Source organism: Oncorhynchus kisutch, linkage group LG2 (genome assembly GCF_002021735.2).
Source record: "Oncorhynchus kisutch isolate 150728-3 linkage group LG2, Okis_V2, whole genome shotgun sequence".
NCBI classification, from domain to species: domain Eukaryota; kingdom Metazoa; phylum Chordata; class Actinopteri; order Salmoniformes; family Salmonidae; genus Oncorhynchus; species Oncorhynchus kisutch.
This window is the reverse complement of record NC_034175.2, coordinates 45,339,089-45,351,876: the sequence shown is the minus strand read 5'-3', so window position 1 is coordinate 45,351,876 and position 12,788 is coordinate 45,339,089. Positions and strand designations below refer to the sequence as shown.

Here is a 12,788-nt window from a genome sequence, read left to right as displayed (position 1 = left end):
ATTCTCATTCACCCCATTAGATTTGTGTGTATTCGGTAGTTGTTGGGAAATTGTTAGATTACATGTTAGATATTGCTGCAGTGTCAGAACTAGAAGCACAAGCATTTTGCTACACTCGCATTAATATCTGCTAACCATGTGTATGTGGCCAATAAAATTTGATTTGAGCTGTAATCGCTGCCAAAGGTGATTCAAACATTTATTGACTTTAACATTTCTAAAAACATGTCTTGACTTTGTCATTATGGAGTACTGTGTGTAGTTGAGTGAGCAATTCAGGCTGTAACACAACAGAATATGGAATAAGTCAAGGGGTGTGAATACTTTCTGAAGGCTCTGACCAGGTGAATCCAGGTGAAAGCTGTGATCCCTTATTGATGACACATGTTAAATCCACTTCAATCAGTGTAGCTGAAGGGGAGGAGACAGGTTAACTTCTCTAGGGCAGGGGGCAGCATTTGGAATTTTGGATGAAAAGCATGCTCAAATTAAACAGCTTTCTACTCAGTCCCAGAATATAGGATATGCATATAAGTACTAGATTTGGATAGAAAAATAAATAAAGTTTCCAAAACTGTTAAAATAATGTCTGTGAGTATAACAGAACTGATTTGTCAGGCGAAAACCCGAGAAAAATCCATTCCGGAAGTAGGATTTTTTGTTGCTGTTGTAGTTTTCTATTCAATGCCATTACAGTATCCATTTACTTAGGACTCAAATTGCAGTTCCTATGCCTTCCACTAGATGTCAACAACCTTTAGAAATTGTTTCAGGCTTGTATTCTGAAAAATGAGGGAGTAAGAGCAGTCTGAATGAGTGGACCCTGCCGTGTCACAGAGCTTTTTCATGCGCACGACCAGAGAGAGTTGCCTTTCTTGTTTACCTTTTATATTGACAATGTTATTGTCCAGTTGAAATATTATAGATTATTTAGGCTAAAAACAACCTGAGGATTTAATATAAACATTGTTTGACATGTTTCTATGAACTTTACGGATACAATTTTGATTTTTTGTCTGCCTGTTGTGACTGCGTTTGAGCCTGTGGATTACTGAAGAAAACGCGCAAACAAAACGGAGGTTTTCGGATTTAAAGAGAGACTTTATCGAACAAAAGGAACATTTATTGAATAAATGAATGTCTTCTGAGTGCAACCATATGAAGATCATCAAAGGTAAGGGATTAATTGTATCTCTATTTCTGACTTGTGTAACTCTTCTCCTTGTCTGGTTACTGTTTGTAATAATTTGTCTGCTGGGCTATGTTCTCAAATAATCGTACGGTATGCTTTCGCCGTAAAGCATTTTTAAAATCTGACACCGTGGTTGTATTCACAAGAAGTTCATCTTTAAACCAATGTAAAATAGTTGTATCTTTTCTGAATTTTTATAATGAGTATTTCTGTATTTGAATTTGGCGCTCTACAATCTCACTGGATGTTGGCCAGGTGGGACACTAGCGTCCCACATACCCTAGAGAGGTTAAAGAAGGTTTTTTTTTATTCTTGAGACAATTGAGACAATGATTGTGTATGTGTGCCATTCAGAGGGTGAGTGGGCCAGAGAAAATATTGAAGTGCCTTTGAACAGGGTATGGTTGTAGGTGCTGGCACCGGTTTGAGTGTGTCAAGAACTGTTTTGGGTGTTCCATTACCCAAAGGACAGCCTGTCAACTTGACACAACTGTGGAAAGCATTGGAGACAACATGGGCCAGCATCCCTGTGGAACATTTTTGACACCTTGTGGAGTCCATGCCCTGACGAATTGAGGCTGGTTTGAGGACAAAATGGGGTGCAATGCAATATTAGGAAGGTGTTCCTATTGTTTTGTGCTCTCAGTGTACATTAATATACATTCATGTATAATGTAATACATTCATGTATAAAAAGGCTGGTACACAGTGTTGCATTTGCAGTTGAATTTGCGGTCTCTCTCTTTCTCACTTACTCACACCATACACACGCACTCCCTCAATTTCTAAGAGATGTAGTGCCATCTAGTGGTCATAGTATGCTATACTGCCATCCTGCCTTTATCAGCTTGTTGATGCAGTCATCATACCATTTGATTTATTCATAGGGAATGCACAATGAAGAGGGGGACCGAGATTCAAAAACAGCTTATAGAAGTAAATTGCATTTGGTCTACTTATTTTTTTTTTTTTTAAAGCACATTCTCCCTTCTCCTCTTTCTTTATTCTCACTCCTTTGGTGTGCTGAAAGTATTTGAGATTGAGGTAGAAAGTCAAATTCCATTTGGATTCCATTCAAAGTATATTTTCTCACTCTGGAGATGGTCTTTGTTCACTCTGTAGGAATATAAGTTATATATTTAAATGTTAAGAATATGGGATATAAAGAAATATATATTTAATATGTATTCACTTATTTTGTAATGAAACTGAATTCTGAGAATGGATCCCCCTGAATATGATCAATGAGAATATGGAGCGACTTAAGATAACGCAACCTGTTGAGTCTCGAGCCCCATCATAGTTTCATGATAATATCAATTAAAGTCACATTAAACACAACTACCATTACAGTGCATTCGGAAAGTATTCAGACCCCTTCCCTTTTTCCACATTTTGTTACGTTACAGCCTTATTCTAAAATGGATTAAATATATGTTTTCTCATCAATCTACACACAATACGCCATAATGACAAAGCTGAAACTGTTTTTAAGAAAATGTTAGCAAATCTATATTAAAAAAATACCTTATTTACATAAATATTCAGACCCTTTGCTATGAGACTCGAAATTGAGCTCAGGTGAATCCTGTTTCCATAGATTATCCTTGAGATGTTTCTACAACTTGATTGGAGTCCACCAGTGGCAAATGCAATTGATTGGACATGATTTGGAAATGTACACACTTGTCTATATAAGATCCCACAGTTGACAGTGCATGTCAGAGCATAAACCAAGCCATGAGGCCGAAGTAATTGTCCGTAGAGCTCTGAGACAAGGTTGTGTTGAGGCACAGATCTGGGGAAGGGTACCAAAACATTTCTGCAGCATTGAAGGTCACTAAGAACACATCATTCTTAAAGGGAAGAAGTTTAGAACCACCAAGACTCTTCCTAGAGCTGGCCGCCTGGCCAAACTGAGCAATCGGGGAAGAAGGGCCTTCGTCAGGGAGGTGACCAAGTACCCTTCTAGAAGGACAACCATCTCTGCAGCACTCCACCAATCAGACCTTTATGGTAGAGTGGCGAGACGGAAGCCACTCCTCAGTAAAAGACACATGACAGCCCACTTGGTGTTTGCCAAAAGGCACCTAAAGGACTCTCCGACCATGAGAAATAAGATTATCTTGTCTGATGAAACCAAGATTAAACTCTTTGGCCTGAATGCCAAGCTTCACATCTGGAGGAAACCTGACACCATTCCTACAGTGAAGCACGTGGTGGCAGCATCATGCTGTGGGGATGTTTTTCAGCTGCAGGTACTGTGAGACTAGTCAGGATCAAGGGAAAGAGGAACAGAGAAAAGGACAGGGAGATCCTTGATGAAAACCTGCTCCAGAGCGCTCAGGACTTCAGACTGTGGCGAAGGTTCACCTTCAAACAGGACAACAACCCTAAGCACACAGTCAAGAAAATGCAGGAGTGACAAATCTCTGAATATCCTTGAGTTGCCCAGCCAGAGCCCGGACTTGAACCCGATCTAACATCTCTGGAGAGACCTGAAAATAGCTGTGCAGCGACGGTCCCCATTCAACCTGACTAAGCTTAAGAGGATCTGCAGAGAAGAATGGAAGAAACTCCCCAAATAAAGGGGGAGCTTGTAGCCTCATACCCAAGAAGACTCGAGGCTGTAATCGCTGCCAAAGGTGCTTCAACAAAATACTGCATAAAAGGTCTGAATACTTATGTGAATGTGATATTTCAGTGTTGTTGTTTTTCTTTTAGCAAAAATGTCTATAATCCTGTTTTTGCTTTGTCATTATTGGGTATTGTGTGTAGATTGATGAAGGAAAAAAACTATTGAATCTATTTTAGAATAAGGATGTAACATAACAAAATGTGGATAACGGGAAGGGGTCTGGATACTTTCCGAATGCACTGTGCAAAAAGCTCAAGCCCACATGTATTTCTCAAAGCTCTGTAAAGCAGACTGGCCAAAATTGATCTCTTGAATGTTCTTATAAGAACCATCCACCAACTAACAAAGCCACCCCTGCCTTCTCTAGCTGCACAGTACAATATGTTTTATTCCTCAGATCACAGGGTAATCAGGGGCCGCTATAAAGGAACGTATCGGAGTTGTGTCAGTCTAATCTCTGTATTTGTTGATGGTGAGATCACATGGATCCGTATTTCCCGGTCCACCTTAGCTCATATGATGGTAGGTATATTATACAGAGTCCTATGGGCCTGGTCGAAAGTAGTGCACTACATAGGGAATAGGATGCCATTTGCACCCAGTGTATCCCCAAAGAATTGAATCTTAGTGCAGTCAGTTGTGTGGTTTAGTGAAACATGGCCGGTGATGTTAGTGCACTGAGTGGTATCCTGGCCCCTCTGGGCAGCAGCATCAGAGCTGCTAACATGCTTTGGCATTCGTGTGACAGGATTAACACATCAAAAGCAGTGGCAGTGGCCTACAGCAGCGACCCCACTGTCAGTACTGCACCTTTCATGTTCAACTACAGGTTCACTACAATTTACCCTGCTGCTCATAGCATGACAAGGGGAGACAGATAAGGGGGACACTCTGACGTTATCAGGTTTCCCTTCAACTTCTGTGAACGACAGTAAATCCAAACTTTTTAATAGAACATCCAGGTTTAGGGTGCAAGTTGCCAGGCATGTTGTGGTTGTGATGCGTGGTTGCTAGGTAAATGTGTCTTTGGAGGGCTCTGCTGGTCTGGACTTTTCCCTACATCAGCCTTCATCCCATACGTCCTCTATAGGGGACAGCTTCATTGTCTCCTTGAGCCACGAGTAAAATTGATTTTTAAACGTTTATACTCTCAGAATGTACATTCACAATTTGACCATTCTTTTAGCTGCAATATCTGTGTTCAATGTCTTGATAAAGTGTCAAGTGTACACTACAGTTTTTCTAGCTAAATGAAGTATCACCCGATGATGAGGTTATGGACCATTAAGTCTCATACCCAAGTCAATGCTGTCAATTGGTCTCCCTTTACTTCACATGCTCAGGTGATTGACATCAAGGAGAAACTGAAGCTGTTCAAGAAGTTGTGGTCCAACCTGCCTGAGGACATCTGCCAGCCACACAGGGTGACAGCAGGGAATGCCACCGATGACGACCAGTGTTGGAATGGGCACACCAAGGGCAGGTAAAACTGGACTACAGACATCTGTAGTTGCACCCAAACACAAGCTGCTTACCCTGAACACTTAGGTAAACTAGCACTAAATGACTTTCATTATATGTCTGATCCCTGAATTAAGTACCTCTTTTATTATGTATTTTGCACTGACCCAAATACGACAACTAACTATTGGAGAGCCTTGACATTTCTGGCAGAGGCATGGCAAAACAAGTGGAAGACAAATTGCTGTGCACTCCAAAGTCCTCCGAGGAGTTGGGAAACATTAAAGCGTCTGAACCAAACTGAGCCTTCCCTGGAGAGGGCCTTTAATGTTTGTTTTCATTTGCTTTGATGTCTTTTTATAACCCGCAATGATGCCCCGTTGCTGGAACTAATTGCATTAGCAACCAAAATGTTTGACAATTGAAGTTAAATGCTGCTTTGTCCCAAAAGGGGAGACTAATAAACTACTGTTATTACAAAATCATAATCCATCTTCCACATGTGCATATTGACTACTTGCTGGGTGACTTCACTTGAATAATAATAGCATAGCTCATTTATGGTTCTCATTCAGTCATTCTGAATGTAATATTTTGTTGTTTCCTAAGTATATGCTAATTACATAGAGGTTGCATTTATTCAACCATTGTGATTGTGTGTGTTTCAGCGGAGGTTGGTGGCACCTTAATTGGGGAGAACGGGCTCGTGGTAATGACTGGAGCAGTTTCCATGTGTTTGATGCCATTCCATTTTTTCTGTTCCAGCCATTATTGTGATCCGTCCTCCCCTCAGCAGCCTCCTGTTGTGTGTTTCCTACTGAACGTATGTTTCCTGTCTTTCTTGATATGCCAGGTTGTCTGGTAGAAACATACTGCCTCTACTGGTTAGCCCTCGTTTAACACCCAAAGGTTGAGATAGAAACTTAACTAAAGATTCCGAGGCAGGTGAGGCTGGTGGGAGGAGCTATAGGAGGACGGGCTCATTGTAATAGCTGGTATGGCATTTATGGAACGGTATTAAACACATCAAACATATGGAAACCACGTTTGACTCCATTCCAAGTTTAGTTCCACTTACTGAGCAATATAACCGGTGATAGGTCTTGTGGGTATTCCAAGGATAATAGATTGGCAGATAGATTTTTACGCTGGTAAAAAATATTTTTGTAAACAGCTCAATGTCTATTATTTGTGCGTTTAGCATTTCTTGTTTTGATGACCAAGAGGTCCTGATTTCAACTATGACTCATACAAAAATTTTACTTCTTGGTGTGTTGGTGTGCGCCAGACTGTTTCAGACTAGCACGGATAGGTGGATGTACGAAAACAAAGTTAGTATTGGAGATTAAATATAACATAGCACAGCCCTTTGTGGGTGGCAGTGGCGACTGAGTTGTGAAGAAAAAAAACAGAAAGTGACCTCTGTAACATTTTCCCGGGTGAAATATATTGTGGTGTGTAAACACATTCCGAGACATGTGCAGTTCAAGAGTTCACTCTACTCACCCTGGTGACCCCTAACAGACCTGTGCTATTCATGCCTGTCAGAAGGAAAGCAGGACAATACTAACATGGTAGAGAGGTACATGGAGGGTCCAGCCTTTGTCTCTGTCCTTTCTTATTCAACTGGCGGGTGCAGAGCTCAAGGCCTGTTCTGGAGAATTCTATGTAACAGACACAGCATGCAGGGAGGCCAGAACAGACTTTAAACCCTCTAGAGGCTAAACCCTGTCTAATCTGGGGGAGGGGTTTGAAGCGAACATATGGAATTGTTTTAAGATGGTCATACCAAGGACCATTTAGCTCTTTGATTCAGAATTTTAAGATCCCTTAAGGTATTAAAATATATATATCAAACAATTATTTGATGAAACATTGAATTTGGCATTACTACTATTCGCCAATAGAAACACATTGAATAACAGTTTCACTACATGGAACAACATGGTCCGCAAATCCATAAAAAATCCTACAATGTGATTTTCTGGATTTTTTTTCTCATTTTGTCTGTCATAGTTGAAGTGTACCTATGATGAAAATTACAGGCCTCTCTCATGTTTTTAAGTGGGAGAACATGCACAATTGGTGGCTGACTAAATACTTTTTTGCCCCACTGTATCTGAGAGATATAACAAAGATCAGGAACTTATTTGTATGTATTTTACATGTATTTAACCCCTTATTTTAGGCACTAAACTATCTCCAAATATACTGTACTTCCATTTATTTTTTTAACTGGTACTGGGAACCTTCAGAGGACATATTAGTGTGTAGCCCAAACCGTTCAGACGTTAGAGACAGAAGTTAGCAGAAGAGGCTGTACCGACTTTCAGACGAGTCTTGTGAAGCCGATTGCCAAACTGTTCGAGAAGATCCCTTTTTCTGGATGTATCATGGCCTGTCAAGTGTGCTCTCTCTCTGTCCTTTAGGTCACCAGGCTGCTCGTTATGGCGCACACCTGTCACCATCGTTACGCGCACCTGCGCATCATCAATCAAATGTATTTATAATAATCAGGCCAGGTAGTCCTGAGGCATGGTCCTAGTGCTCAGGTCCTCTGAAAGAAAGAACGAAAGAAAGAAAGAAAGAAAGAAAGAAAGAAAGAGAGAGAGAGAGAATTAGAGAGAGCCTACTTACATCCACACAGGACACCGGATAAGACAGGAGAAATACTCCAGATATAACAGACTGACCCTAGCCCCCCGACACAAACTATTGCTGCATAAATACTGGAGGCTGAGATAGGAGGGGTCGGGAGACACTGTGGCCCCGTCCGACGATACCCCAGGACAGGGCCAAACAGGCAGGATATAACCCCACCCACTTTGCCAAGCACAGCCCCCACACCACTAGAGGGATATCTTCAACCACCAACTTACCATCCTGAGACAAGGCCAAGTATAGCCTACAAAGATCTCCGCCACGGCACAACCCAAGGGGGGGGCGCCAACCCGGACAGGAAGATCACGTCAGTAACTCAATCCACTCAAGTGACGCACCCCTCCTAGGGACGGCATGGAAGAGCACCAGTAAGCCAGTGACTCAGCCCCTGTAATAGGGTTAGAGGCAGAGCACCCCAGTGGAGATAGGTGAACCGGCCAGGCAGAGACAGCAAGGGCGGTTCTTTGCTCCAGTGCCTTTCCGTTCACCTTCACACTCCTGGGCCAGACTACACTCAATCATAGGACCTACTGAAGAGATGAGTCGTCAATAAAGACTTAAAGGTTGAGACCAAGTCAGCGTCTCTCACATGGGTAGGCAGACCATTGGAGCTCTATAGGAGAAAGCCCTGCCTCCAGCTGTTTGCTTAGAAATTCTAGGGACAGTAAGGAGGCCTGCGTCTTGTGACCTTAGCGTACGTGTAGGTATGTACGGCAGGACCAAATCGGAAAGATAGGTAGGAGCAAGCCCATGTAATGCTTTGTAGGCTAGCAGTAAAACCTTAATTAGCCCTTGCCTTAACAGGAAGCCAGTGTAGAGAGGCTAGCACTGGAATAATATGATCAAATTGGTTGGTTCTAGTCAAGATTCTAGCAGCCGTGTTTAGCACTAACTGAAGTTTATTTAGTGCTTTATCCGGGTGGCCGGAAAGTAGAGCATTGCAGTAGTCTAACCTAGAAGTGGCAAAAGCATGGATAAATTTTTCTGCATCATCAGACTCACCTGGAGTCCATCACTTCCTTTATTACTTTCCCTATATGTCCCTCCCTTTGGTTCCTTCCCCAGGCGTTATTGTTTCTGTTCCTGTTTCCTGTCTGTGCGTTGTTCGTGTTTCTTATTTTGTATTATGTTGTGTTTATTTTTAACACTCACTCCCTGAACCCGACTCTCAGCCCACATGGTTACACTGACAAACACAGCTCTAGCTCTGCCACCTTTCCCCACAGATGCAGAAGGCTGATTTCGGGGTATTGAGACACAGCCCATGCAAAAAAAATATCTCTAGCTTAAACAGATGGATTTTGATGGGGATTTTTGTGTTATGTAAATTTGACTTCCGCGGGGCTGCGGAAATTGTAGGCTAAGGGTTAATGAGGCTGTCGAGTGTCATTAACCGCTCTGGCATTACTCTCATTCACCCCAGTGAGTTGCTCCAATGTTACACATGAAATGTTCTGCTAATTGCCTAATGAATTGGTTTCTCTCAGTGTGCTTAAGACATGACTTCTATAAAAAAAAAACTGTTCCAGGGGATTTCAGTGGTAACTATGGTAACTCTCTTTTTAGTACATATGAAATGAAGTCATTTTCTTTTTGTCCTGCCTGGCAGGTATTTCCCAGAGGTTATGAAAGACGGATTGACCAATCAGGTGAATAACCCGGAGGTGGGCGTGGACATCACCAGGCCTGACACGTTCATTCGCCAGCAGATCATGGCTCTGAGAGTGATGACAAACAAGTTAAAAAATGCCTACAATGGCAATGATATCTACTTTCAAGACTCAAGTAAGTAAATCCACACATTTTTTTTAATACATATTACATTGTTAAGAAATACTGTAGCTATACAGTTTTTCCCAGTACACCTACCGCACAAGTATTGGATTTTTTGTATTTTGTTTTTATACTTCACCTTTTCATGTTAAAAAAATGCAGCAATTATTTCTAGATTCATGTGATCACTTCAACGTTGAAAGTGTATTTTATACCAATAGTCCTCTCTCTGTCAGTTACTTCCTCTGTATATTTATTGACTGCTTACGGTGCCCTCTATGTTCCTGTGCTGTTGTCCAGGTGATGAGGGCAGTGGCTCAGGCAGTGGCAGCGGCTGCACGGAGGCCTGCGTCACTGAGTTTGACTTTGCCAGCACCGAGGCACCGGTGGTGGGAGCGGACCGGAGCGGGAGCGGCCCGGTGGAGGATTCAGCAGCAGCCACACACCCTGCCTCCTCAGCAGCCCTGCTGGCCAGCCTGGCCCTCTCAGTCCTGGCACTGCACAGGCTATGGAGATAATGCTGGGGGAACTCACCCAACGTGGACAGAAGGATCTCTCTCTACGGTGTGTTTTTCTACTCAAGCAGACTGGAGCTACAGTCAAGCAGACAGTATTCAGGCAGCCTTGGCCTCTCGGATAGGTAGAGGGGTCTTCTCTGCTCTGGAGACAGCAGTCATGCATCCTGGATCCCCCTTCCTCCTCCTAAAGTGTCTGGTCATTGGTGCCATCCTTAGGCAGGACTTCACATGACTCCCGTCACTCCAAAATAGAAACAGTTGATCCACCGTCAAACATTGTTCAAGAAGCCCAAAGGAATTACTTTTTTCTGGCATAAGGCAGATGTTATTAGGTCTCCATGAGAAAAAGTAATTGCACTTTTGGTCTATTTTTTTTATGCTATAGAAGATGATTATGTTGTACCACTGTGAGATTGTGGAGAGGGTGCACCAAGAGGTGATCAGAAGATAGAACTAGAACATGTCTACTATGGTGTAAGGTGATCTCAGCTGGCAGGTATTTTACTTGTTGACAGGTCAGCAGTGCATTTCTTCATTCATAAAACAAACCCGAATTCCCCAAAATCACAGAAAAATACCATAGATACAGTATGGCTTTCACATTAATTGTTGATTTCGTCCTTGGTTCTTCTGCTTTAAATATTATTGAATATTTTTCTACATTGACAGAAATACATACATATGATACATATGAAACATGTTTAATGTTAATCAGGTAAAGTAAAATATTGTACAACTCAAACACTATATATACAAAAGTATGTGGACATCCCTTCAAATTAGTGGATTTGGCTGTTTCAGCCACATCTGTCGCTGACAGGTGTATAAAATCGAGCACACCGCCATGCAATCTCAATAGACAAACATTGGCAGTAGAATGGCCTTACTGAAGAGCTCAGTTTGTCAAATTTCTGCCCTGCTAGAGCTGCCTCTGTCAACTGTAAGTTCTGTGATTGTGAAGTGGAAACGTCTAGAAGCAACAACCGCTCAGCCGTGAAGTGGTAGGCCACACAAGTACAGAGAACGGGACAGCTGACTGCTGAAGCGCATAGCGCATAAAAATCATCTGTCCACAGTTGCAGCACTCACTACCGAGTTCCAAACTGCCTCTGGAAGCAATATTAGCTCAAGAACTGTTAGTCGCACAAGACTAAGATCACCATGCTCAATACTAAGCGTTGGCTGGAGCAGTGTAAAGCTCGCCCCTCATTGGACTCTGGAGCAGTGGAAACGCGTTCTCTGGAGTGATGAATCTCGCTTCACAATCTGGCAGTTCGACAGACGAATCTGGGTTTGGCAGATGCCAGTAGAACGCTACCTGCCCAAATACATAGTGCCAACTGTAAAGTTTGGTGGAGGATAAATATTGGTCTGGGGCAGTTTTTCATGGTTCCGGCTAGGCCCCTTAGTTCCAGTGAAGAGAAATCTTAAACCTACAGCATACAATGACATTCTAGGCGATTCTGTGCTTCCGTCTTTATGGCAACAGTTTGGGGAAGGCCCTTTCCTGTTCAGCATGTCAATGCCCCCGTGCACAAAGCAAAGTTCATACAGAAATGGTTTGTCGAGATCGGTGTGGAAGAACTTGACTGTCCTGCACAGGGTCCGTGCCTCAACCCTATCGAACTCCTTTGAGATGAATTGGTGAAATAAATCAAATAAACGCCGACTGCGAGCCAGGCCTAATTGCCCACCATCAGTGCCCGACCTCACTTAATGCTCTTGTGGCTGAATGGAACCAAAGGGGGGACCAACTCCATATTAATGCCCATGATTTTGGAATGAGATGTTTGACGAGAAGGTGTCCACATACTTTTGGCCATGTAGTGTGTCCAATATAAGTTTTTACCATTTACTGCATTCTGTTGTTTTGAGTGCAGATGTTATCATACCACAAAGAACCTCATCAGAATGATTGCTTTAAGTTATGTTATATGGTGTTATCCACTATGTCAGATTTTCCCATAATTGGAGAGAATAAGAGAATGTCCAACCATTTAGAAACGATTGGTCTGCATTTATTGGTATGAGGTTATTGAAAGTTTACATAATTCTTTCCCCTTATATTTTTTATATCCTCAGATATGAACCTTTACCTGATAACTCAGGATTGAGATGTTTTTAATGTTAATTGAACTTGTTTTGAACTACACATGCTTAACTTCATAAGCATATGTTCATCTCGTGTTTTCACTACCTGCAATGTGATGTCTAACTTCCATCTGTCACTATGAAGGCAAATTTAGATACAGTAAGACACCATGTTCTAAAAGTTCTAGCAAGCACTTCTTATGAACTCAACGGAGGCCCTCAGATTTCAAGATTTCCAACATTTATTGACAAGATCTTTCATTAATCCGTTTTATGGAAGATACATGTGCAGTTAAAGTTAATGCACTTTAATGTCAAGTGAGCTAATGTCAACATCTGCATTTAACTATAACCACTAATGTCTTTATAATTCACAAGTAGATCTGTCGAAATTACCGTTCACATAATATTGATTCAAACCAGTTATTCATTCATTATTAAAAACAAGAGAGAA

At 42.0% G+C, this 12,788-nt stretch overlaps 1 protein-coding gene across 2 annotated transcripts in view; it reads left to right on the top strand.

Moving 5' to 3' along the window:
• Window positions 1-12,106, top strand: part of LOC109867204 (glypican-6) — a 113,981-nt gene extending 101,875 nt beyond the window's left edge. The window contains exons 8-10 of one of the 2 annotated variants that reach the window (XM_020456218.2): window positions 5,174-5,313; window positions 9,562-9,737; window positions 10,026-12,106. In XM_020456218.2, coding sequence (XP_020311807.1) covers window positions 5,174-5,313; window positions 9,562-9,737; window positions 10,026-10,243 — 534 coding nt within the window. In that variant the 3' untranslated portion in view covers window positions 10,244-12,106. The remainder of the gene's footprint in view (window positions 1-5,173; window positions 5,314-9,561; window positions 9,738-10,025) is intronic. The other variant, XM_020456225.2, reaches the window with a different exon arrangement.
• Window positions 12,107-12,788: the final 682 nt, after the last annotated feature.